The sequence below is a fragment of the Erpetoichthys calabaricus genome, chromosome 9, assembly GCF_900747795.2.
Source record: "Erpetoichthys calabaricus chromosome 9, fErpCal1.3, whole genome shotgun sequence".
Classification (NCBI taxonomy): domain Eukaryota; kingdom Metazoa; phylum Chordata; class Cladistia; order Polypteriformes; family Polypteridae; genus Erpetoichthys; species Erpetoichthys calabaricus.
The window spans coordinates 48,228,434-48,256,233 of record NC_041402.2 but is presented as its reverse complement, the minus strand read 5'-3'; the positions used below and the strand labels follow the sequence as shown (position 1 = coordinate 48,256,233).

Sequence of the window (27,800 nt, the reverse complement as noted above, 5' to 3'; positions counted from 1 at the left end):
CCATTGTCGTAAAATATTTCAACTTTTCAGGAACACCTTCTAAATGAAAAAATTTGAAATACTTGGGTTGAAAAAACTCGGGATATTCCACAAAACATTAAAGACAAACACCTTTCACAATGCTTACCTCAGGAAAAATGCTGTCAATATTCTAAAATAAAATGTATTACTTCAGGTTTCCTAACACTGTCATAAACAAACCTCAGAAATGCATAAGGCATGTTTTCAGTTATCAAATCTTTTCTGCTTCAAAGTGGATATATTGGCAAATTTTTAAAGGTTTTATTTTCTTGTTTGGACTCGTGCTTTGTAGACACCATTTCAAACTGAAGCAACATTACAGAATTTTTTATTTTTTTTAAAAAAACATTTCACTTAAGAACACAATTTCCCATGGGAAATTAGTGCATGCCATAAACTTGAAAAACTAACTTTGATTTGAAAAATATCTGAACCTTTAATGGACATTTTGCAAGGGAACAGCCTGATTATTACATGCAAGTCCGACATTCACTCAACTCTGTACAAGTGATCCTACAGACCTATCAAATCCAACCACCCTTCCAGTTCCACTTTTGCCCTTGTAGGGTTTCTTGCAGAAATAAACCCAGGATATCACATGAGCCCATCATCAGGGAAACCCAAGTCACTCATGCCAGATATTTAATGAACTGTAGAAGGAGTTCAAAGTGTCTGACACAGAGGAGAGGAGAACATGAACATTCCACATAAGCAGGAACTGAACGACAGTCCCAATTGTTGTGAGGCAGCAGAACTAACCAGTGCTGTCCTGAAAAAAAAAACTCACTGAACATTTTTTTGTTAAACTCCATAAAATCACATCGTCAGCAAGGCAATAAAATCACTTAAGACAAAAAAAAAAAAAAATCTGAGGCTAATGGAAACAATCCATTGTGGGCGACATTTAGCTTCTTAAAGGAGACAGATGGGGAAATGAAGCATAGTTCAATGAGCACAGTGTGGGGGTGAACAGAAAAATGAGGAAAGACCCTGCAGTAATCATGCATATTGACAGGCCGCCGATCACTAGCCACTCACTGATATGGAAGCTAAATTGAATTTGTTTTCTTTTAAAATTTCAACAAAAGCAATCGTCTTGGTCAATACTGTTCTGTAGATTTGCAAGGCTAAGTAATTAAACTGCATGCAAGCCATCTTTAGTGCTGCAATAAGAGAGACGTGCCTAGAGATTTATCGCACTAATTCATCCGTTTGTTTAATGAACATATGTTAGCAGGAGAGACCAATAAAAACAAATGGAAAGCATTAGGAAGGACTGTAAATGGAGGGGACAGTCCAGTGGCATTCTAAAGGACAACTGCATGGTGAGCAGACTGGCCTGACCAAATGCCTACATATACAGCCACACATTCTCCCAAACACACCTGCACCTATACTCCAGCACACTGTGTGTGAATATATCACTCCCTTATGCAAACACTTGCACACCCAACACTTACACAACTATACTCCTTGATGTACACACTTCTATACAGTAACCAAACCTTACCACAACCCGCACCTACAAATCCACATCCCCTATTTCTACAACAACGCACCTCCTGCACACTAACATACCCCTGGACTCCTATATGCACATTTCTACATGTGAAAACGTTTTTGCCTACACACCCCCCATATACCCAGTTGCACAACCACAGGCACATGCACTTACACACTCACACATACCTATCTACATATTTACACATTCATCCCACAAGTCCTCACACTTTCACAACCACAGATCTCTATGTACACACTCACACCCCCCACTCACACAACTATACTCTATATACATGTTCAGGGTCAATAAAGTTCTACCAATCAATCAGAGAACATCACATAACCATACACACATTTAAACTTCAAGCATATGGCTATTAATTATGTGCAAATATCTACATTTATCTACAAAATATCTACATCCCTTAAAGATAGGGTGAGAAGCTCAGTCATCCGGGAGGGGCTCAGAGTAGAGCCGCTGCTCCTCCGCATCGAGAGGAGTCAGATGAGGTGGCTCGGGCAACTGATCAGGATGCCTCCTGGACGCCTCCCTGGTGAGGTCTAACCGGGAGGAGGCCCCGGGGAAGACCCAGGACACGCTGGAGGGACTATGTCTCTCGGCTGGCCTGGGAACGCCTTGGGATTCCCCCGGAAGAGCTAGAAGAAGTGGCCGGGGAGAGGGAAGTCTGGGCATCTCTGCTCAAGCTGCTGCCCCCGTGACCCGACCTCGGATAAGCGGAAGAGGATGGATGGATGGATGAAATATCTACATCCACAGGCTCATCATACCTACATCTCCCAACACACACACACACCTTCATGTGCCACACAACAACAGAAACATATACATGCATTTACACACCCAGGCATCCAACAGAAATACACTCAGACACGCACATACACCTAAACTGCTCATGCATATACACTACAACATACTGACACATCCCACATATTTGCACTCCTATGAATACACAGCACTCATAAACACACACCTAGCACTGTTATTTATACACTCCTACACTCACATGAATACACATAAATATGTCTTCACACCCTCAACCAGGGAGGACTAGCCACTAAGAACACTGGGAGATTTTTCCAGTGGGCTGGTTGAGATACTGTTAGCACATCTTCATATTTTCTAGTAAACCAAAAAAAGATAAACCCCCCAAGTAGAATAGCATTATTTTGCATGCAGGTATTCATTGTAGGTGGAAAAGGAGGCAATCCGTCCCCAAACGGTGCAACCCTGCGCATGTGAAACTAAAGCCATCCATTTCCTCAACTCACTTACTGCATTTAACCATTTTACAATGGACACCAAGAAAGAAAAAAGTGCTGCTGAAAAGGCAAGGATTAAGCAGAAGAAATGGCACCGGAAGAGGACGCAGTGTGACGTATGAGAATATCAGCTTTATTTAGAACAGGTGAGAAAAGTTGTTATTTGTTACCTTTACACACTGCATTGGTTCACGACGGGTTGCTGTCGGTGGGAGGTGAGTAGTTATTTCAGGTACTGCCGACATATGCAGTGATCGACAGTACTGTGCAATATTTTTTTCTTTTTATAACCAAACTCTTCCACACGTACTCGTTTCACAAAGGAGATCAACTCATTTCACAAAGTGGATGAAGCTCCCACTTCTCAATTGCTGCCTGTGGGTTGACATGGAACTTATAAGGGTAAACGTGGATCCTGAGACCATAATAAAAGGTTGAGAAACACTGGTTTAGCTGAGATTGATGTGTGGTGCTTGACATGACAACACAGTTAAACATCAGTTCACTTATTAATTTAGCAGCCAACAATAGTTGTTGTAACTTAGTGCCACTACCAAAATTTTGTACTTAGTGTTATTCTTTAGAATTTAGGCTACGTTTAGCCTAATGTTTAGTGAATGTACAAAGCAAATCTTAAGTAACCGAAACGCTACCTGTAATGTACAAGGAGAACAAAATGCTGTCTGTGTTTCATAGTTCTGCTTCAACTAGAAGCCACAGAGAGTCATTCCAGTGATGTTGATGGGGCAGTGATAGGTGGTCACAAAAAAGGGCAGCAACAGGTATATGTAACATAGTGGTGCTGTGGTGTGACGGTAGAATGGAGGTTTGTGGGTATTTCTCAGTATCACAGAAAATTATATGACCAGTGTGAAATGACTCCAAGATATGAAGAAATCATCTATGGAAGGATATGCAGTGCTATATTATAGCTAAACAGTCATCATGTTTTATGTATTTCAAAATTATAATTAGCCATGCTACACAATAATACACATTACATAGTAGCAGTCCTCTTAATTACTTAATTTATTTGTAATTGAAATTAAGATCGGTCCTGTGGGAAGACAGGAAGTCAGTTCAACTGCAGGATCCATGCCAGAGACAAGAAAGTGTTGTAGTTCTGGGTACATGACGAGGCAACAACAATAACTGAGAGGGATAAGGAGAGAGATACTCAGGCAGATGAAAGCGATCTGGAGAAGGCTACTGCTTTGTCTAAAGCCCAAGTTCAAAGTCTAGTCCAAGGATTTTGATATGTTTGTCTGCTATCACCTCCCACAATCCCCAAGACAGAGCATGTTGTTAATATGGTAAAAATGATTAAAAAGTGTGGCCTTAACTAGCAAGGGTAGAAAGTTGAAGCTACCTATACATTACAAGACAATAACTCTTGATCATGTCAACTTGTTGCTCCAGCATCTACACAAGCGCATTGAATGAGCAAAGACAGCTTATTTAGGTGTTGTATGTCTCTTTTCTTTTGTTGATAGTTACCAATGGCGGCCTAGTAATAATGGTCTGTATCATGTCACTCCAGGGCTGAAAGACCGTCCCACTCCACCCCTGTCCTCAACACTCACACATACACATCTGTGCACACTTTAGCCTCACAAACACTCACAAGCATACACCTTACACATAAAACTCACCCCTAACTCTCACACCCACACGCATACAGATTTGCTCAAACACACGTTAGCCTTGAATAGCTAAGCACAAACACACACACACAGCAGCCATGACTCCTGTGCTTTCATCGTCAAGCAGCTTCTTCATGGTTTCCTTGTCTCGATCCTCACAACTGTTCTAAATAAGCCTTTTGTTGCCGATGACTTCCAGCAGTGTCAGACATTCTACTCTTGACAAGAAGCAGACGCCTCAGTGACAAGCAGTTGCCTGAAGACACACGGGATGGGGTGTCTGATGAGTGGAGAGTGACAAACAGAAGCTGGCAGCAGCAGGTTTGCTGGGCTTTTATGTTTCTGGTGAGGCTGCACAAGTGATATGCTGTGCTTGGATAAATTGCCTCAAGAGAGAAGGAAAATAAGCAAGCCACTCATCCGAAGCTTTGGCCAAGTAAAATATATAGCACCAACTATGACTCCTATCCCAGCATTTTGGTCAGCCTGACTCCCCACTCTTTCCCTTAGTGTGCTCAGCACCTAATTTCAGTCTGTTGCATATGAAGCCTTGAGGAGGGAAAAGATAAAATGAAAATGGCTTGATTGAGGTCTGTCTCTTGATTTTGTTTTGCTAGCTAATGGTAGGCACTGGTGAGGTTAAGCACATAGTGGCCTGCAAAGACAAATCAGGAAAAAAAACCTACCAGGCTAATTCCTCTTTCCTTCTTTCCCTCATTCCCTGATCACTGAGAGCTAAACTTGCTTCAGGTTTAGTGGTAAATGATTAAATGAATGCTCATTTTGGTCCGGTGCCAGTGCACAAAATGCACTGTGGTAATAAAGGGGTCCAGTTAGTGCTCCAGTGTTGGCTAAACACTAAATTATCTTACTCTAGTACTATTGAAGAGTCAATAAATGATCCATTGAGAATTGTGTCAGTTAGAATATATGTATCTTAAGTAGACAAATAGCAGCACATGCTGGTTTGAAATCTGCAAACAATTTTAATCACACATCTGTATGGGAGAATAGAAGTTTCCAACCATAGTGCTACGCTCAACAGCAGTGAAACTTTTTGGTTGAAATTTAAATTGGCACATATTCATTGTTCTGTAAATCCAAAATCCATATTGTAAGAGTAGAGAACTTTGTATTCTATTCCTCCAGAATTAGGCTAAACAAAATATAATTTTACCCACCCTGCCACACACCAACACTACAGCTCTAGATATTTAAGAGCATAGTCTATAGAAACAAGTCAGTTCAAGGGTAAAGCTGGCGAAAATAAAAAGAAATCCCTTAACAATTATATTTTAGCAAAAATAATATAAGGGGTACTGAGTAATTTATAACACCATAACATGCATTTGAAGCTTATTCTATGGGACCTTCCATCATTTTGGTTTAAGAGCTAAAAGGTTCATTAGAAGATCCTGAATCCACAGTATTTTGCACCCTGAGCTGAGTGTCCGTAACTGGCTGGTCAATATGTAAAACTCAATCTGCATGTTAAAACACTGCAGAATAAACTCTTAATACAAATAAAAGAAGCACTGAGTCTAATGCCTAAGGCACTGAACTGAAGGTTGCGTGTTTAGTCACTGTTAGCCTTCTTAATGGCGTCAGAACACTCTCCGGCCGCTGATGGTGTCAAGTCCACTATGATTCCTAAATCCTCTTTATAAGGTGTCCTTTCGATTTTCAGACCCTCCATTGTGTATTCAAACCTAACATTTCTACATCTTATGTGTAATACTTTACATTTACTTCTATTAAATTTCATCTGCCACAAATCTGCACAAGGCTGTATGCTGTCTAAGTCCTTCTGTAATGATTCACCAGATTTTAAATTATCTGCCAATTCACCTAGCATGGTATCATCTGCAAACTTAACCAGCTTTTTACTTATATTCCTGTCCAAATCATTTATTTATATTAAAAATAGCAGCGCCCTAGCACTGATCCCCAAGCAACAAAACTCTTAACTTCACCCAATTCTGATAAGGTTCCTCACACCACAACACTCTGCTTCCTGCGTCCAAAGCAATTTTGCACCCATTTACAAACAACATCCAGAACTCCCACTTTTAGTTTTTTGATAACGAACCTCTCATGTGGCACCTTACAAAATGCTTTCTGAAAGTCAAGATAAATAATATCGTATGCTTCACTTTAATTACATCCTTTTGCTGCTTCCTCATAGAATTCCAGCATGTTATTAAAACACAACCTTCCTCTTTTGAACCTATGCTGACTGTACAATAAAACTCCTTTTCTGGCCATGTGTTGCTCAATCCTTCCCTTATTAATTCATTTCATTAATTTATCTTTAATGCGCATTAAGTTTATTTGCCTATAGTTGCTTGGATCTGCCCGGTCACCCTTTTTATATAACGGGATAATATTTCCATTCTCCAGCCCTTTGGAATTTTCCCAGTGCACAGTGACTTCATAAAAATATCTGTCAAGGGTTTATATGTGTACTCGCTAAACTCCTTAAGAACTTGAGGATACATTTTATGTGGTCCTGGTGATTTGTTTGATTTCAGCCTATTTAATCTGAGCAGTACTTCTCCCTCTACAATTTCCAAATCCCTCAGTACCTCCTTAGAAGTCCCTTTTACCTCTGGGAGGTTATAAACTTCCACTCATGTGAAGACCTCAGAAAAAGTTTAGAGCATCTGCTATTCCACTGTCTGTAATTTTTAATTCCTCTTTACTTATCCTGATGCACTTTACTCACTCAATGATCCTACACAACTGATAACTAGTCAAATAGGACATTTCTTTAAGTCATTCTCGGCATGATTCCAGCTTTGACGAGCCATTTATTCAGTCTGGAAACATTTTCTAGCACAATGCCACAGACTGTATCAGCAGTGCCCACCAATCTATTAATCTACCCATTTACCTGCCAGCTTCCCTCTCCATTAATCCATTTTCTACTCCATCTCACAGTAGGTGATGCTTCTTAGTTCAACACAAGGCCAAACAAGAATTGTACTCATGTGCCAATCATCTGAAAATCTGTCGCATAAGCTTCTCTTAATCCTGTTTTTAGTCATAAATGAGAGAATGTAACAAAGAGAATGTGCTGACGGAGACAAATGAAATAAGAAGTTGACTCCTTTGGATTTAGCTCATTAGTACTCATTTAACCTTCTGGAGTTCTAAGTTATTGTTGCTTTTTCATTTATCTGGAGATATGATCAAATATATGAAAAGGCATACACTAAGTGATGCAAAATTGATTAGGGAAACAGCAGATTTCTTTTACATTATACAATGATACAAGTCTGGACCGAGCATGTCACATACAGTATGTAAGGAAATCAGCAGTGGGTCAGGTTGTAGCTAAGGTGACCACATTTTCTATAAATCGGAGAGTTCATGTGATATCATTTGAGTGACAGAGCTTCAGTACTCAAACTACTGGTTAATGTACTAACAGAATTGCCAGGTACTACATACAGTATGCCAAGAGTGCAGAGCTTCTGGTGAATGTGGGCTATAAAATGAATACGGAGAGGTCCCCATGTCTTTGCTTGGTCTCTTCTTTCTCTGTGTGTGTGTGAGGAGTGTGTGGGTGTTTCATTCAATATTTCCTTAAGAAAATGGGTGCGCCCATTGTGGCTAGTAATGTTAATTTATTAATATGTGATATAAGTGTTGTGCATGGGGCTCCAAGATAATGATAAAAGGTATGAGATTTTGGGAAAAGATTTTCTTTGGTGAGTCAGATCTAATCCAATGTTAAATACCATTACTATGTTCTAGGACAAGAACAGTAGCTAATACTGGAAAATGTCATGCATGTCAGCTGGTTGAAGTCATTATGAATTTTTTAAACTTTTTCTAAATTATGTTCTTGTTTTCCCCATGTGGCTTTGTTTAATAAATGATTTTCTTTTGTTCCAGGTATCCAAGATAACTGCAGGGTTTTGACATTCATTTGGTTAGTATGACCATAAATTGCAGTGGACATGGTCACTTATTGGTATCAGGAGCCACAGTAGTCATCGTCCAAAAAACAGGGCTGGCAGCACAGTAAGCTTGTCAACATTTCTGATTAATTTAGAACAGCCAGATTATGTCGTTTTTATTTTTAATTAGCTATTTCTCTACCATTGGAGGTCTGGGTCTATTGGGTCAATACTGGCATATTGCCACTTTAGATACCACTGGTGTCAGGTAGTCCTATTGCCCCTGGGACAGTAACCTCTACTGTATTCCAAGAACATGTTAGCAGAAGTAAAGGCAAAGCTTGTGGAGCAACTCACAATATGAACCCAACAGAAACCTAAAGCAAGCACATCAATGAGCTTCCTTTTGTTAAACTGACAAAATTAACTAGCAGGGCTTCTGAATGCTGAGAGCATATCGATTAGCATCTCTCAGTATGTCAATAATTTCATAATAAGATACCGGTTCCCCTTGAGATCAATGCAGCATCAGAATGGTGGGATGTACAGTTGAAGTTAAGGCATGCATTTCTCAGATTAGTCTTTGGTTTTGTCGTCCCATGCAGTGTTGATGAGACATAGTGAAATTTGGACATCTTTAAGAATCAGAATGAATGACATAGAAGCAATTTGTACAAAAAAACAGACCATGAACTTAAACTCTTTGATTTCAATGTTTTACATGGGGATGCCACATGCAGGCATGCAAAATGAGAAAAAAGGAATAAAGTGTCTGTGCTGATGGGTAAGTGGTACATACAACACCACTCACCACTCATCTCTTCCAACCCAAGGTCCCTTTAAGGATGCAACGTCTGGCAATACTTGTCATTCTCTCATTTTGTTTTTCAGCAAGTAACACTTTTCTGACCAGCCAAAACAAGAGAACTTTGGCAGATGGTGTCCAGGACACATTTATGAGCAAAGCTAGGTAGACGTTGGCCTGTGTACCTTGTCTCAAAAGGGAAGCAGCCAAGGTTTTTGTGCTTTGAAGAACTGAAATTACTTTTCAGAAGATATTATTTTACATTAGAGTGTGGCCTGCTATCTAAAGAAATGGATTGTAAACCACAAGGCTGCTAGTTCAATGTCCATCACACTGACCTTCCATTAAACAGTATGAACTTGGGAGCGTTTTTCCTTGAAGTGTAAAGTTACATGAGGTAGTGCTCATTATGGAAAGATGCTACGTAATGTAAGAGTTCAAAGGTACTAGCTAACCACCTCCAATAAAAAGAAATAAGAATTAGCAGTCACTTGGGCTAAAGCAATGCTCTGCTAGTTCAAATACATTGGCTCTTAATTGCAGGAGAGTTGAAGATACAAAGGGACCATAGGGACATACAGTCTTTGACAGTAGTGATAGTCCTGTATTTGTCAATAGCTTTGGACCACAACTGTGACAGGCTTGGGTGATGTTTCTCTGTAATGCTCCTTTGATGAATAGAGTAAAATATCTTCTTCTATGGTATGTAAAACTGACCATAGTGTTAAGAATCCTGATTTACATGAAAATAAGAAGAATATTATTGACTGTGTCAGTGCTGTTGTGGTGCAGTAGCTGGTATAGTTGCCTCAAAGTCCTAGAGTCCAGGGCTCTAAGTTCTGCAGAGGTCATTGGGGAATCTGCCTCTCCTGTCTCTGTGCTCATGTGAGTTTCCTCTGGGAACTGTAGTTTCTGTCCACATCCCATGATGAGCATGTTAGGTTTGTTGACTTTCAGGGAGTCTACAAATGTTAAAGGATGCATTCGTATCCTGTCCAGTATCGCTCCTGTCTAAAGTGGCCAATACCCTGATATAGCCTACTGCCCACCACAATCTCATAATGCAAGAAGTGGGTTCAGAAAATGAATGGATGAATGTTAGATTTGTGAACAGTGTAGGGTCTGCCACTAATGGTTAAACTTAAGTGTCAGTGAGAATGCAGGATGTCCATAAAGGCATTTAAATAATACTTTCTTTGCTTCAAGTTAAAAAGTGGACTATGACACAATATGCCTGATGACTGGAAATGGAGAATACCAAAAATAAATGCATTAGCCATAAGAGATATCTCCTTTTGGCTCAGTGTGCAATGATCCTTTCAGAGATGGTGCAGGACGTTGTACCATTAAAGGGAACCAGAAGTAGGGGTTACTTACTGCGCAGGCTGTCCCGTCGGACTCTGTCAGCCTCTGGTGAACATCAAACCATACAGTCTGCAACAAGAATCACAAAGAGTCACAGTTTAATTGTGAATTGGACAAAACCAACAGCTCAACAACCTAAACATCGGAGAAACTAACAGAAGAGGAAATGTGCCCTATTAAATATATTTGCTCTAGCAAAGCCCAATATATTTTGGACAAACCAAGGCTAAAATGACATTGGTATAAAGGTATGGTATAAAGGCAGTCATTAAACAGTTAAACGATCACCTGAATAAACATTCTGTTCTTGACAATTTTCAGTCAGGTTTTAGAACAAATCACAGTACAGAACCTGCGCTAGTTAAAGTAGTAAATGACTTGTGGGAAAATGCAGACAGAGGCTATTTATCTGTTCTTATCCTTCTAGATCTGAGTGCCGCATTTGATATTATTGATCAGAATATTCTTAGAAATTGCCTTAGTCAATTGGCGGGCCTCTCTGGCAGTGTCTTAAATTGGTTTGGGTCTTACTTGGTAGGTAGAAAATTCTTTGTTAGTTGTTGTAATTATACTTCAAAGACACATGATATTCTATATGGTGTTCCACAAGGATCTATCCTGGGTCCACTGCTCTTTTCGATCTACATGCCTCCATTAGGTCAGATTATCTCAAGGCATAACGTGAGCTACCACAGCTATGCTGATGACACACAACTGTATTTATCAATAGCGCCTGATGACCCCGACTCTCTTGGTTCACTGACCCAATGTCTCACTTGTGTTTCTGAATGTAAGAGTAGTAATTTTCTCAAACTAAATAAGGAGAAAACAGAAATCTTAGTGATTGGCAAAAATGGATATAATGATGGTATTAGAAATAAACCTGATCCATTAGGATTAAAAGTCAAGACGGAGGTAAAGAATTTAAGGGTAATTATTGACTCTGACCTGAATTTTAAATCACATATTAATCAGATTACCAGGACAGTATGTTTTCATTTAAGAAATATAGCAAATGTTTGATCTCTTATAACTTTTCAAGATGCTGAAAAATTAGTTCACGCTTTTGTTTTCAGTCTGCTATATTACTGGATTACTAGATTACATGTAATGCACTCCTCTCAGGACTACCCAAAAAAGACAGCAATCGATTGCAACGAGTGCAGAATGCAGCTGCTAGAATCTTAACTAGGAAAAGAAAATCCGAGCACATCTCTCCAGTTTTGATGTCACTACACTGGTTACTTGTGCCATTTAGAATTGATGCTTTTGGTTTACAAAGCCTTAAATAATCTCGCTCCATCCTATATTTCAGAATGCCTTTCACCTTACACTCCAAATCGTAACCTTAGATCTTCAATGAGGGTCTGCTTAGAATTCTGAGAGCTAAACTAAAATCTGGAATAGTTTACCAATAGAAATTCGCCAGGCTTATTATGGTGGAGCACTTTAAAAAACTGCTAAAAACATTTTTTAACATGGCTTTCTCACAGCTTCATTTTAATTTAAACCTTATATTCTGTATATGCATTTAATTATCATTTTCTTTCGTGGCTCCAAAATCCGTACTAACCCCTACTTTCTCTGATGTTCTTTTTCTGGTTTTCTGTGGTGGCGATCTGCACCATCAGCACCCGATCAAAGCACTGTGATGTCCTTACATCGATGGATTGAAGGCCAGAGGTCCACAAGACCATCATCGTCTAGTTCTAATACGTGGAACCTGAAAACAACGAGGACTGATTGAGGTCATTTATGTTAGGTAGAATGCCTAGTGGGGGCTGGGTGGTCTTGTGGCCTCAGAACCCCTGCAGATTTTGTTTTTTTTTTTTTTTCCTCCAGCCATCTGGAGTTTTTTTTTTTCTGTCCTCCCGGCCATCGCACCTTACTTTTATTCTATGTTAATTAGTATTGCTTAATTTTATATATATATACTGTATATATATACTATATATATATACATATATATATATATATATATATATATATATATATATATATATATATATATATATATATACATATACATATATATACATATACATATATATACATATACATATATACAATGATCCCTCGCTATATCGCGCTTCGCCTTTCGCGGCTTCACTCTATCGCGGATTTTATATGTAAGCATATTTAAATATATATCGCGGATTTTTTGCTGGTTCGCGGATTTCTGAGGACAATGGGTCTTTTAATTTCTGGTACATGCTTCCTCAGTTGGTTTGCCCAGTTGATTTCATACAAGGGACGCTATTGGCAGATGGCTGAGAAGCTACCCAACTTACTTTTGTTTCTCTCTCTCTCTCTCTTGCGCTGACTCTCTCTGATCCTGACGTAGGGGGATTGAGCAGGGGGGCTGTTCGCACACCTAGACGATACGGAAGCTCGTCTAAAAATGCTGAAAGAGTTGCTACCTTCTGTGTGCAGCTGCTTCGTGAAGCGACATGCATACTTAAAAGCTCGAAGGGCACGTATTGATTTTTGACTGTTTGTTTTCCTCTCTCTCTCTCTCTCTCTGCTCCTGACGGAGGGGGTGTGAGCTGCCGCCTTCAACAGCTTTGTACCGGCGGTGCTTCGCATACTTAAAAGGCAAACAGCACTATTGATTTGTTTGCTTTCCTCTCTGTTTCCTTTGAAGAGGAAGATATGTTTGCATTCTTTTAATTGTGAGACAGAACTGTCATCTCTATCTTGTCATGGAGCACAGTTTAAACTTTTGAAAAAGAGACAAATGTTTGTTTGCAGTGTTTGAATAACGTTCCTGTCTCTCTACAACCTCCTGTGTTTCTGCGCAAATCTGTGACCCAAGCATGACAATATAAAAATAACCATATAAACATATGGTTTCTACTTCGCGGATTTTCTTATTTCGCGGGTGGCTCTGGAACGCAACCCCCGCGATGGAGGAGGGATTACTGTATATATATATATATACATACATATATATATATATATATATATATATTTGCAGCTGGAGATCCACAAAGGGAGAAAATGAATCACGTATCAAAAGTAGTTTTTTATTCCTGAGCTGAGCTTGGAGCTGGGATCTGAGTTATCACAAATTTACATTGGCAAGTAGTGAAGCAATAAGAAGTTATGCTTATGGACAGTGCCCCAGAATTAAATCCTTTAAGGGCACAGAGGTAAGAGAGAAGCAGAACTCTATGCAGTTCACCATGTTTGGTTCAATGCTATTCATATTTATGCACTGGAAACACTGGGATTGGCCTTGGCCTCTCAGAGTAAGTGGAGTGCGAGTCTTCCAGTAAGAACTTTAGTAGAGCATAGTGCTGAGACTTACAGATATTGCCTGGAAGTGGCACTAGGAAAAAACCCCTCCTTTGTAATCACTGATCAACTCTTCAGAGCCTTTCCTTCCAAGAGCTATAAATGCACTCAATCAGTCCATCAAGTGCTGCCAGTAGAACTGCTTGTACTTAGAATTACAATGACCTCACAGGGCTCTTGCACTACAACTGTAATATTGCACAACCTGAGTCAGGTGTTGAGCTGGAGAAAGGTTTGTCTAGTCAGAGGAAGCAAGTCCAGAATCTTTTAATTATAACATACAGGAGGGGCAATATGGATGTGGGAAGTGGATTAGCCAACCCACCACATAGTCTGGTAATTTGAATTGATTTGCAAGAAGGCCCAAACAGGCATTAGAATGTATTGATTTCTATTAATTCTGTACTTTCCAATACTCCTTGTGTTATTGTCCTTCCTTGTTGTCTTTATGTGTGATGAAATGACATTGACATTTTTTTTTAGATTCTAGATTCTGACCCCTGTTGTCACCATAAGATTCATTAAAATTGATATTTAGAAAATAGCATCAAAATTAAAGCATAGGTACCCAGTATGAAATGCAAGAGCAGGCTACTTATTTTTTAAAATGTATAACATAGACTTCACTTTAGAATGCAATTTCACATGGCAAACTAATATATTCCGTGATTGTGAAGAAATAACTTTGACTTGAAATATACCAAATTTACCCTTAAAGAAATTTCTTCTCTACAATCCATCCATCCAGCGCACCTTTCATAACAACAATAACATTTATTTATATTGCACGTTTCTATACAAATGATGTAACTCAAAGTGCTATGCAAGAAAGAATATATATATATATATATATATATATATATATATATATATATATATATATATATATATATATATATATATATACTGTATATATGGAAGAGAAGGTCTGTGATACGGTTTGCATATTTGCAGCTGGAGATCCACAAAGGGAGAAAATGAATCACATATCAAAAGTAGTTTTTTATTCCTGAGCTTTCAACCCCTGTCAGGAGCCTTCATCAGAGGATAATGCTTAGACTTACAAGAATCAAAGGCAATACATAGTAAAAAATTACGTGGTAGGGGGGCTAAGTCAGAGTGATCAGGAGGGGGGGGGTATTGGGTGTACAGTTTATTTATTATGAACATGTTCTTCTTAAGTTTGCATATGCTGGATTTATGTCCAAGTATCTGTTGATGGCGTTCTCATTTGATAGCCCAGATTCGGCCAGCTCTCTGGCACTTTTAGTTTAAATTTTACTTGTACATTGTCCCAGTTAAATGTATGTCCTGTTGATTTAGTATGCGTGTAGATCAGCGATCATGAGTCCTTTCTTCTGATGGTGTTGCAATGTTTCTGTATACGTGTTGCGATTCTTTTTCTTGGCTATCAAATGAGAACGCCATCAACAGACACTTGGACATAAATCCAGCATATGCAAACTTAAGAAGAACATGTTCATAATAAATAAACTGTACACCCAATACCCCCCCTCCTGATCACTCTGACTTAGCCGCCCCACCACGTAATTTTTTACTATGTATTGCCTTTGATTCTTGTAAGTCTAAGCATTATCCTCTGATGAAGGCCCCTGACAGGGGTTGAAAGCTCAGGAATAAAAAACTACTTTGATATGTGATTCATATTCTCCCTTTGTGGATCTCCAGCTGCAAATATGCAAACCGTATCACAGACCTTCTCTTCCATATATACAGTATATATATATATATATATATATATATATATATATATATATATATATATATATATATATATATATATATATATATATTCTTTCTTGCATAGCACTTTGAGTTACATCATTTGTATAGAAACGTGCAATATAAATAAATGTTGTTGTTGTTATGAAAGGTGCGCTGGATGAATGGATTGTAGAGAAGAAATTTCTTTAAGGATAAATTTGGTATATTTCAAGTCAAAGTTATTTCTTCACAATCACGGAATATATTAGTTTGCCATGTGAAATTGCATTCTAAAGTGAAGTGTATGTTATACATTTTAAAAAATAAGTAGCCTGCTCTTGCATTTCATACTGGGTACCTATGCTTTAATTTTGATGCTATTTTCTAAATATAAATTTTAATGAATCTTATGGTGACAACAGGGGTCAGAATCTAGAATCTAAAAAAAAATGTCAATGTCATTTCATTACACATAAAGACAACAAGGAAGGACAATAACACAAGGAGTATCGGAAAGTACAGAATTAACAGAAATCAATACATTCTAATGCCGTTTTGGGCCTTCTTGCAAATCAATTCAAATTACCAGACTATGTGGTGGATTGGCTAATCCACTTCCCACATCCGTATTGCCCCTCCTGTATGTTATAATTAAAAGATTCTGGACTTGCTTCCTCTGACTAGACAAACCTTTCTCCAGCTCAACACCTGACTCAGGTTGTGCAATATTACAGTTGTAGTGCAAGAGCCCTGTGAGGTCATTGCAATTCTAAGTACAAGCAGTTCTACTGGCAGCACTTGATTAACTGATTGAGTGCATTTATAGCTCTTGGAAGGAAAGGCTCTGAAGAGTTGATTAGTGATTGCAAAGGAGGGGTTTTTTCCTAGTGCCACTTCCGGGCAATATCTGTAACTCTCAGCACTATGCTCTACTAAAGTTCTTACTAGAAGACTCGCACTCCACTTACTCTGAAAGGCCAAGGCCAGTCCCAGTGTTTCCATTGCATAAATATGAATAGCATTGAACCAAACATGGTGCACTGCATAGAGTTCTGCTTCTCTCTTACCTCTGTGCCCTTAAAAGATTTAATTCTGGGGCACTGTCCATAAGCATAATTTCTTATTGCTTCACTACTTGCCAATGTAAATTTGTGATAACTCAGATCCCAGCTCCAAGCTCAGCAGGCGACATGCGAGGGGTAGGTTTAAAATCCTGCACTGGGGTTACTTCTGAACCCTGCAATGGAACCAGTTCTGGGGAAAGGACAGATTATTTGTACCTGAAGTGATGCCCCCTGAGGCCACTGCACCCTTGAACTTGCGTGCTGTCTGATGATTTCTCAAACGTGAAAAAAAACACCACTATGTCCTGCTGTCTCTGCTCCCCATTGCCTTTTGCAAGCTCAGTGACTCTCCACAATATTGAAGTTAAGATAATAAACTACATGGGTGTGAGGAGGAGACTTTCTATTAAAAAAGTAAGATGAGCAGAACTTGTAGTGGATTTTACATTAAAACTTAGTTTAGAGGCTGGAGAACGGAGATCTTTAAACAAAAATGAAGGCAGGACTTCACAGTTAAGTCAAGAGTAAAATGTGTACAGTGAAAGCCATCACTTTGGCTGTGCTCATAATGGTTCTCAAGCTAAAATTAATACCAAGGCAAGTCCCTAGAAGTTCTTCACAACTGGGGAACAATTCAGGTTGCATCAAGTATTGCAATAGGGTTACACTAATACAGTAAAGCTTTTCAAATTAAAACTGTTATGAATAAAAGTACAGTGATCCCTCGCTATATTGCGCTTCGCCTTTCGCGGCTTCACTCCATCGCGGATTTTATATGTAAGCATATTTAAATATAAATCGAGGATTTTTTGCTGGTTCGCGGATTTCTGCGGACAATGGGTCTTTTAATTTCTGGTACATGCTTCCTCAGTTGGTTTGCCCAGTTGATTTCATACAAGGGACGCTATTGGCAGATGGCTGAGAAGCTACCCAGCTTACTTTTCTCTCTCTCTTGCGCTGACTTTCTCTGATCCTGACGTAGGGGGATTGAGCAGGGGGGCTGTTCGCACACCTAGACGATACGGACGCTTGTCTAAAAATGCTGAAAGATTATCTTCACGTTGCTATCTTTTGTGCAGCTGCTTCCTGAAACGACATGCTGCACAGTGCTTCGCATACTTAAAAGCTCGAAGGGCACGTATTGATTTTTGATTGAAAAACAAACTCTGTCTCTCTCTATCTCTCTTTGTCTGCTCCTGACGGAGGGGGTGTGAGCTGCCGCCTTCAACAGCTTTGTGCCGCGGTGCTTCGCATACTTAAAAGCCAAACAGCCCTATTGATTTGTTTGCTTTTCTCTATCTATGTGACCTTTGAAGAGGAAGATATGTTTGCATTCCTTTAATTGTGAGATGGAACTGTCATCTCTGTCTTGTCATGGAGCACAGTTTAAACTTTTGAAAAAGAGACAAATGTTTGTTTGCAGTGTTTGAATAACGTTCCTGTCTCTCTACAACCTCCTGTGTTTCTGCACAAATCTGTGACCCAAGCATGACAATATAAAAATAACCATATAAACATATGGTTTCTACTTCGCGGATTTTCTTATTTCGCGGGTGGCTCTGGAACGCAACCCCCGCGATGGAGGAGGGATTACTGTATTCTTTAGTTTTTGTTCATTTCTGTTCCACACAAGGGGGCTCTGCCCCCTGCTCGCTTCGCTCGCCTACCCCCGGCGTTGGATATCTTGAAATACATTAGTCGAGCTCGTTCGTTTTGGAGCCGTGCCCGCTTTGCCCGCGGCATTTCAGACGCGCGTTGTAGACGCCTGCGTTCATTGATTGTATCCATGCGGGCGCGTGTTTGTATATCCGTCAGTCAAGCTCGTTCGTTTTGAACCTGTGCCTGCATTGCTTCCGCAGTTTTAGACACGTTTTGTAGGCGCTTGCGTTCATTGATCTTATCCAGGTGGGCTCGTGTTTGTATCGTTGAGCTGTATTGTGTTTGAATTTGGTGCAATGCGTTCAGCGGTTTGTACAGTCCCAAGCAGCACATTATTCCTAACTTCACTTCGCAGTAGTGCCACTCACAATATGCCGGTGTCACCTGCTCCTTCACTCCGCAGTAGCGCCACTCACAATATGGCGGTGTGTGGACCTGTGGGGCCTCCGTAGCCTCTTCCGTTTGAATCTGGGCTGCAGCGCAGAATCCTCTTTTTTGTGCGGCTGTGCCGTTAGTCGTTAGCTATGGGCGCGTTGTTGCTTCATTTTTCATTCACGTCAGTTGAGCTCTTTCGTTTTTGGGCCGTGACTCCTTCATGCGCGGTGGATACGACTTCGCTTGCGGTTTATGAGACGTGTGCTGTACGCGCCTGCGCAGAACATCCCATGGTCCCATCGCCGTGTACCTGCGTCCATGCCATCCGGTTTACCATCCTCGGTTAGTAATATAGATATTTTCTTGTTCTTTTCTTCTCCCTGGGAGTTTCAGAAGACATGGTCTATTTCTTTTGTTAATTTTGGGCTTTGAGGTTGTACTAAAAATATTTGTGTTTTGGGGTGCTGTCATTTTATTTTCTTAAAGATGCTGCTGTTGTAGATAGCTTTGTATATTCCCTTTGTTACCACATGACAAGGGAAGTCAATGCGCGTGACCTCACCATTACGGTGGTATAAAGGTCAGCATCACACACTTTCTGGTTGTTCAATCTTTTGGATTCAAATCATAACAAAAAAAAAAAACTTTCACAGTTAGTGTGTTGTACTGACTAAACATTTAGAATTTCTTACATGCCTCCTTGGATTTTTATTTTCGTATTGGGATTAGTGTTTTGGTATATTTTGATATCCTGTAATGACCCTCATAGTTTTAACAACCATGATTTTGTCACATCTATCGCCTGCTCCTGCTTCCTTGCCTATTTCACAGTCACACACAGCATGGGTTTATATCTTTTACAACAATAAGATATGCAGTATGTGACAAGAAACAAAGCTGCACCCGTAGCAAGTTTCATCTGGGAAAATAAACATCACACAGTGAAATCTACATTCATAAAGCATACCAGAATTATTTTGCAAAGTCTTGGTTGCAAACAGAGAAGTGTTCTTATTAAAATAAGGACTGTGGAGCACACTTGGTGATGTTTTCATTGTTAAATAAAGACCACTTGCTGAAGTCAGAGGGTCCTCTAATAGCTTCACTGCTTCACATGCAATCAAGGTTAAAGGCTGGACTAAGGAGGTTAAAGGTTGTACTTGAATGAATTCCATTGCTTGTCAATGGCACTCATAATAGCCTTTAGTTCAAAACAAGGACTGAATAAAGCCATTGAAATGAATTTTCATGTTATATTAATGAATGAACCCTCCACTGGAAATGGTCTTCAAATTATAATAAATGCCGTAGGACCTTTACACATGAAGAAGTGCCCACTTCACATGGTGGGATCCTGACAACAGGCCACTGTAAACACCAAGGTTGCACAAGGAGAAAAGGTTAATTTAAATTAAAGGAACAGGTCACTACGGTCAGTCAGGTATGTCATGAGGAGCATGGATTTCACATTAACAAATGGGGTCAAATATGAAAATTAAGAGAGTACTGAAGAATATATGAAGGACACAAATGTAAATAAGAAAAATGTAGTAAGGACTGTGAGCAGGAGTACATGGTTGAATGATACGACAGGACATGTCCCACAAAGGAAGCCATTTTCAGGCTAGGATGCCAAGCTGAGATATTAAAGGTTGAGAAACTGCTTTGAAGAGATAGTAAAACCCCATACATTTTTGTGCTCTGAGATTTTTTTAGGTCAGGGCTTCAGATGGGTCGAGGGAAGATAATTATACTAAATAATTATGGTGCCAGAGACTTGTGACGTGTTATATGTTGGTTAGCAATTTTACAGTACTCTGTAAGCATGAGAATAATGACCCATATGCAAGATACCTACAGAGACCCCTGGGAGTTGTAGGTTCTGCAGGAGTCACTGTGGGAGCCAGGAAGTTCCATAAGGATATCACCAGTAACAGGAGAGGCACTAGATATAAGGTCAGGTTTAGTTTCTTAGTCGTGTCCATATTCCTCAGGTCAGCTTAAGCTTGAGGTTAGCAGAGAATTACAAGCAAGGATTCATGTAGCAAGAGGAATGAGACAGAGGAAGAGGAGACCAATTTGTTTTGCTGAAGGAAGGCTAAGAGGTGCGAAGGAATCTCTGCAAGAGACTAGGTAGCCAGTCCGTGTTAAGCTAAAATTTTGCTTTGTTATACTTTTTCTGACTGTGTTCCTTCTGTTTTGCCCTTACTGGATGCTTTAAATCATTTTAATAACTTCTTTCAATGGCTGGACTATATGGTGTTTTATGGGTTTGGGACTTGCTCCATAGTGCTTCTTCCTTCACAAGGCTTACAATGGACCATTTAGTGAGCTTTAAAAAGTGCCCTGGTTACTAACATCAGTGGTTCTTGAAAGCAGCTTAAAGGGCTAATCCACAAATATGTATTAGAAGTGTCAAAAGTCATGGCTGAACATAAAATTCGGATATACAGTATCTGGACTTTCTTTGGTTGACATTCTGGATTCGTTTGATGTTAAACATGTGGATCATGAGAGGGATCAGTGGCACAATGAATAGCACTGCAAGATTTCAAATCGTGGCCCAGCCACTGTCGGTGTAGAGTTTACATGTGATCAGAGTGTTGGTATGAGTTTTTCTCTCTGTGCAGCCCCATATGAGTGTGGGTGTTTGTCCTGCAGTATACAGAGTTGGTTCCTGTCATCTACCTGATGATGCCAGGTTAGATTCTGTGTCTGTGAACTGCAGTCAGAAGGTTTCAAATAAAATAGAAGCAGAAAAGGCTCCTTACTGGGAGCCACTTAACCCTAACATTAAACAGAACATTGCTTTCATAAACTACAGTTATCCCTTGCAATTCTTGGGGGTTACAGATGCAGGACCCACTTGAATGCAAAAATCAGCAAGTACATTTTGGGCCCATGATTACTGTATGTTCTAAGTGTATTGCACTAAATAGGATGCACAGAAGTTGCGAGAAACGCAAGACAGAATCATTCCTATGCAAGCAAAGTATGTGTATGAGGCTAGCTGCTGTGACAAAGCTACAGTATGTGGCATCCTGCAGACAAAGTGTGTAGTTCAGCAGTTCTTTAGTGAACTGTAATGTTTTATAAAATGTAATTTATTATAATAAATTTGTGTGTATACTTATGGCAATAAATAACACAAATGATTAATATTACATATAAAAAAATTAAACAAAACACTATTCACAAAATGATAAAAAAAAATCAACACTCACAGCACAGTACAGTTTCACAGATGCAGTTGTGTTGCAGTTGCGAAATAAAATCCCTTGTGAACAGCCTCCTGAAAGTTATGTAAAGTTTGTCCTACCATGATGCTGATTTGTAGAAGTTGGACAAGAAAATAAATCCAGAGAAAACTGTAATCTGATGGGTGCAATTGTAATCAGATTGTCCAGTGAAGCGTTGAAACAAAAAGTTACCACTGATTGCAATCCTGTCAGCTTCCTATGGCTCACTGTTAAAACTAACACCTTCATCTTAAACCCAGCAGGCCTTGTGGTAACCTCTGCAGATGCTTAATGACGCTGTATTCCCGGGGTTGCTGGGATTTGAAGTCCATTTATGCAAGGATATAGTGTCTTCTGCTGTTTTCCCCAATAGATGGCAAAACTTGCAAAATAATTTCCATTCAATGATGACAAAAGTGTGAATCATAAACCCATAAATCACAAGGGGTGACCTGTATATGTATATAACTGATTGTGGACTGAGTGGACACTGTGTGTCTTTGTAGCCTCATGTGCTGCAGATGATCAAATCTCTTTATTAAAGACTGCATTCACAAGCTGTAGTTCTGCTTTATAGTTGTCACTGGATATTGTCGTACACGTGCATGGCAAATCAAATGATATCCATGATTTCCTTTGTTATTTAAATCTCATTTTTGGTGGATGGTTAAGGAAACAGGAAACAATTAAAACCAAAACACAACTGTTTAAAATTAAAATAAGCAATTCAGGAATCAGAATTGTAACAGGTGAGTCAACTAAAATTAGGGCCCAAAAACATATTGTCTTTGAAGCAAATAAATGGATTCTAATTAAGAAATTGACTGAATTGAAAACCTGCAGACACCGAGGTCCTCCAGGACTGTAATTGAGGACCCTAACTAAAAGGTTTAAGATTTCTGGATTTCAGACTGGATATTGTTACTTAGATTAGGCTTTTAGAAATACCTTTTTTATTCAGTTTTGATCTTCTTTGTTGTTTTTCCTAAAGAAATCTTTACATTTAAAGATTCATTGTTATTATTATTTGGTGCCAGGGGTTTTACAGGTTCCTCTCTTCCGTTTTTGTGAATATATAACCTTGGCTTTTGTAGGCCACAAAGCCATCTCCTTGAGATAGAAGACAGACTTGCTTTGATTTTCAAGGGCTGCTAAATGATTGTAGGTGTCAGAGGATCCTAGAAGCTTAGTTTTGGAGGCATAGCCTTGGTTTTGAGTTTCATGACTAGGGCAGATCCTTACAGCGGTGGTCAACACCCTTGTTCATTTGTTCTTTGGATCTTTTGTAGTTGGGGTTGGGAAGGAGGAATACATTGATGTTGATGTACAGTAAAGGGCAGATTTTGAGGCACCCGGCCTTAAAAACTAACTCCTGGTAATCATTAATATGCATCTCTGATGCCTTAATCCAACAGACCTCTTAAAGCCAGCATGCATTACAGTTGTTTACAACTTGATCACAGTGAAGTCACATGTTAAACTAGAGGCAGGAAATGATTGCCTTTGGATTTGAATTTCAATCCATTAGTTAGTACACTCTACTTCCTACTTTGGACTTCTCCATGAGTGTGCGGCCATGGTGTCTTATAGCACCTTGCTTTGAATTTATCAGCTAGAGTTATATCATGCTATAAGTTTACCATCAGGTAAAGAAATTTTGTAATACCACCCCAGAGCCCAAAAACACGGTGCTGTATTATAAAAGTTTAATGAGACCGTGGAGTTTGAGCAGTAGCTTTTTACTTCATACTCTGCAAATCTGCTTGCATTTAAGTTAATAGCTCTACATGTTAAGAGTCAAATCTAATGGTAAGAATTAGGAAGTCAAACATGGCAAGGTTGTCATCTGCTGAACTAGATTACATATTGTGGGAGAGACTGCTGCCATACACAAACACACAGATGTTTCAAAAGTTCTGTTAAGAATTAACACTTGAATAGATCTGTGGGTGCTCAATCTCCATGGGCTGTGGCGATTCATAAAGCCAGCATTGTTTAAAATTGTAGTCTCCTGATTCAGAAAACAAGTTAACCAGAAGTGTTTTTAAGTATAAATTACTCAACACTGCTAAAGCGAATAAAGGCAAAGAAAAAAGGTGGAAAAAGGGCACACATAAGTTACCAGAATCACTCTTGAGTTCCGCTGTAGCTAATGCTTCCATAATTACACATACAATTAGGATTTGTGCCAGATGCCTTTTTTTCACCTTTTCAGTTTAAAAATTTTATAAGAGCCATATTGACAGACACAAATCTTTTCTTTTTCGGTTTCTGTTCTATTTCATTTTTGTTCCATATTTCTCTGTAGTTAATATCTTAGCTGGATTTACCTGCATCCACAGGTCACTGTGTTATGGGCCTCAGCAGGCACCCTGCAGTTTCCTTCATTCCCATAGTAGCTGGCTAGATGGAGATTTTAATTCCCTCCCCGGAGGTTAGCCAACCATATCCTTTACTAACTGAACAATACAATACAATACAATTTATTTTTGTATAGCCCAAAATCACACAAGAAGTGCCGCAATGGGATTTAACAGGCCCTGCCTCTTGACAGCAGCCCCCCAGCCTTGACTCTCTAAGAAGACAAGAAAAAACTCCCAAAAAAACCCTTGTAGGGAAAAAATGGAAGAAATCTTGGGAAAGGCAGTTCAAAGAGAGACCCCTTTCCAGATAGGTTGGGCGTGCAGTGGGTGTCAAAAAGAAGGGGGTCAATACAATACAGCAGCGTTTCTCAACCTTTAAGTATTTGCGACCCGAGTTTTAACAGTTATAATTGCGACCCCCTAACGTTTTTTTGAAAGGAGCCCACAAATACCAATTTGTTCTTTTTTAATTAATGATATATCATAGATGCATATTTTATTATACCTACTTAACTTTTATCGACATTTATCTAACTCTATATTTATTTTTCTAGTATCAGAATGTAGTTTAAGTTAATTTGTTTTGATTTCAATAGATGTATTTTTCATATTTTTGATTCATCGCGCCCCCCTTTTTATTACTTCGCGCCCCCCTAGGGGGGCCCGCCCCACAGTTTGAGAACCACTGCAATACAGTACAATACACAGAACAGAACAAATCCTCAATACAGTATAAAAATAAAAATTTTAGAAGTACGGAGTAGAATTTAACAGTAGATGATATCACATAATATGATTGGTATTTGTTTAGAGTCATGGAGACCTCATTCATCAAGCTGCCTCCCCCATTTGGCCATTCCAGAGCTGAAATAGCGCTAATCTGATGAAAAGACCCCTCTATCCAACAATTCCTGCAATCCTCCATCAGGGATGACTTTACCTTAGGCAGACAAAACAACTTGGTATGTGGGCCGTGGCACCAAGTGCCACATTTGAGTACCGAGAAGAGAAACAGAATAGGTGAGGGTTAGTAACAAATTATAACGATCATGTTACTTATGTTTTAGTGCTAGTGACTAACAACAGAGATGCAGTCTGTACAGTTAATCAGCAGGTCTAGTCAGGATATGCTAAACTGAAGTAGTGAGTCTTCAGCCGGGATTTAAAAGCTGAGACCAAGGGGCATCTCTTATAGTAGCAGGCAGACCATTCCACAGTTTAGGGGCCCTGTAACTAAAAGCTCGACCTCCCACTGTTATTTTATTAATTCTTGGAATCCTAAGCAGACCGGCATCTTGAGATCTTAATGTGCGCTCAGGTTTGTAAGTCATAAGTTCAGACAAGTAAGCCAGACCTTGGCCATTTAATGCTTTATATGTTAAAAGGAGGATTTTGAAATCTGCCCTAAACTTAACCGGGAGCCAGTGTAAGGATTTAAGAACTGGAGTTATGTGTTCGTATTTTCTTGTTCTTGTAATATATGAACATATGCTAGTACAACTTTGTTTGAATTTTATCCAATTGTATTAGTTTCCATTTTCTCATGTTGATGTGTATGATTGTGTTTGGAGATGTTGAAACGATTTGTACTTTACTGCTATATTTGAGAAATCTGTTTAGACACTCTGTGCTTGATGAGCACTAAACACTACAAGACAAAAAAGGGAATTGAATTAAACCAAGTGCATCCCTCATACAACACATAATAACATAAGCACAGATGAGTCAAAGAGCAGCCACTGAGACGAGGAGGTGCATGCATGCTATGAAGAATGTCTTTTTAAATTTGGCTTAAAGGGTTAGCAGGATGGAGTGTGCTCCCTGGATCTGAACTGGACTCATGCATCTTTATCTCTAACTTTGCTTTTGTATGCTAATGCCAGGGGGAGACATTTAAGAAGAGGATAAATAAATTTGATTCAAATGAATTTCTCTGCAGTGGATTTATAAATGTGTTTGGTTACTGCACATTTATTCATTGACCATTTATTGATCACAGAAATAACAGCAAATGTAATGCCTGATTGGTACCTTGTGGTCCATATCCATCCATCCACCTTCAGTTGTTGTTTTTTTCTATTTCAGGGCAGCAGCACCAGGTGCATTGAAGGAATCAATCTGCCAATCTGAATTGGATTCTTTTATTTTGAAGCTTACAGATTACATTACAGGATCCTATGTGTTAAAGCCTATCAGGAAACATTTACACAGAAGGCAGGAACCACCCTCAGATAGGATGCTAGTATGACGCAGGTTGCACTCACAAACCTGTACTCATCCACTCATTCATTTTCTAAATCTTCTAATTGCAACAAAGAAGTTACCTTGGCATAAATTAGGAACCAACTCTGGACAGGACAGCAGTTGAACACAAGTCACACAAACACAACACTATACTCATTCATTTCTCATGCCCTCTTATTTCCGATACAGAGTCAAGGGTGCAGAATTGGGTGCCAGGGAGGAAGAAATCCTTGGGGACCCATTGTAAGGCACATGCATACCCAATCAAATGGGGCCACATTAGAGTATCCATTTGTAGCAATCTACGTGTCTGTATGTCTTTCATTGCTTGCCTGTACCCTTTGTTATTACATCAGTCATAATTTTGTAGTGTCTTAATTCTGCTGCATATTATTATATAGTATGGTGTGGTTTATGTTTGGGATGGTATACTACAGTGAGGAGCTCTGTAAATATTGTAAATTCGCTTTGTGCTTGCTTATCTATCTATCTATCTATCTATCTATCTATCTATCTATCTATCTATCTATCTATCTATCTATCTATCTATCTATCTATCTATCTATCTATCTATCTATCTATCTATCTATCTATCTATCTATCTATCTATCTATCTATCTAATCTATCTATCATTTTTACATCAACTTAATTAAAGTTTAACTTAAATTTATTTGTGTGTGTGGGTCAGAGTAGGGGAAGTGAACTGTGGGACCCAAACGCAAAAAAGTGTTTGTCGATTTGAGTCATGCACATAATCTTGTGGGAGCTAGGAGCTCATTACACATTTAAGGTAAAAACCCACATCCCTAGAATATAGAGGGACACAAACATGGAGACAACTCCTTAGCATGTGTGGATAACCTGCATTATATCCTCTATGCTGACCCTCAATACAGGCAATCCACTTTGTACTCTTTATTTACCTATGACTGTATGGCCAAGTACAGTTCCAACTCCATTATGAAATCTTCTGACACCACCATCATAGGCCTGATCACCAAAAATGATGAGACAACTTACAGAAAAGAGTTTACCTACTGACAAAGGGTACCAGGACAGCAATCTCACTGTTAATGTCAGCAAAACTAAACAGCTGCTCATAGACTTCAGAAAGCAGAAGGCAGACCACAATCCTGTCTAGAGGGAAATCTGTTGTATCTGTTGCTTTTAAAATTCCTGCAAGGACTATTAGTGACAAATCAAAGTGGGTACAAAATATTTTGGCTCTTGTCAAAAAAGGTCAACAGCACCTCTCTTTTTTAGATGTCTGAGGGCAGCTTGCACTTCTCCATCGATTCTCATGAACTTCT

At 39.2% G+C, this 27,800-nt stretch overlaps 1 protein-coding gene across 2 annotated transcripts in view; it reads right to left on the bottom strand.

Moving 5' to 3' along the window:
* The window catches only part of necab2 (N-terminal EF-hand calcium binding protein 2), a 434,935-nt gene that overhangs the window by 41,734 nt on the left and 365,401 nt on the right, over positions 1-27,800 (bottom strand). The window contains exon 9 of one of the 2 annotated variants that reach the window (XM_028809612.2): positions 10,536-10,592. The exons of the other annotated variant lie outside the window; for it this stretch is intronic. Coding sequence (XP_028665445.1) covers positions 10,536-10,592 — 57 coding nt within the window. The remainder of the gene's footprint in view (positions 1-10,535; positions 10,593-27,800) is intronic. 2 annotated transcript variants of the gene reach the window in all.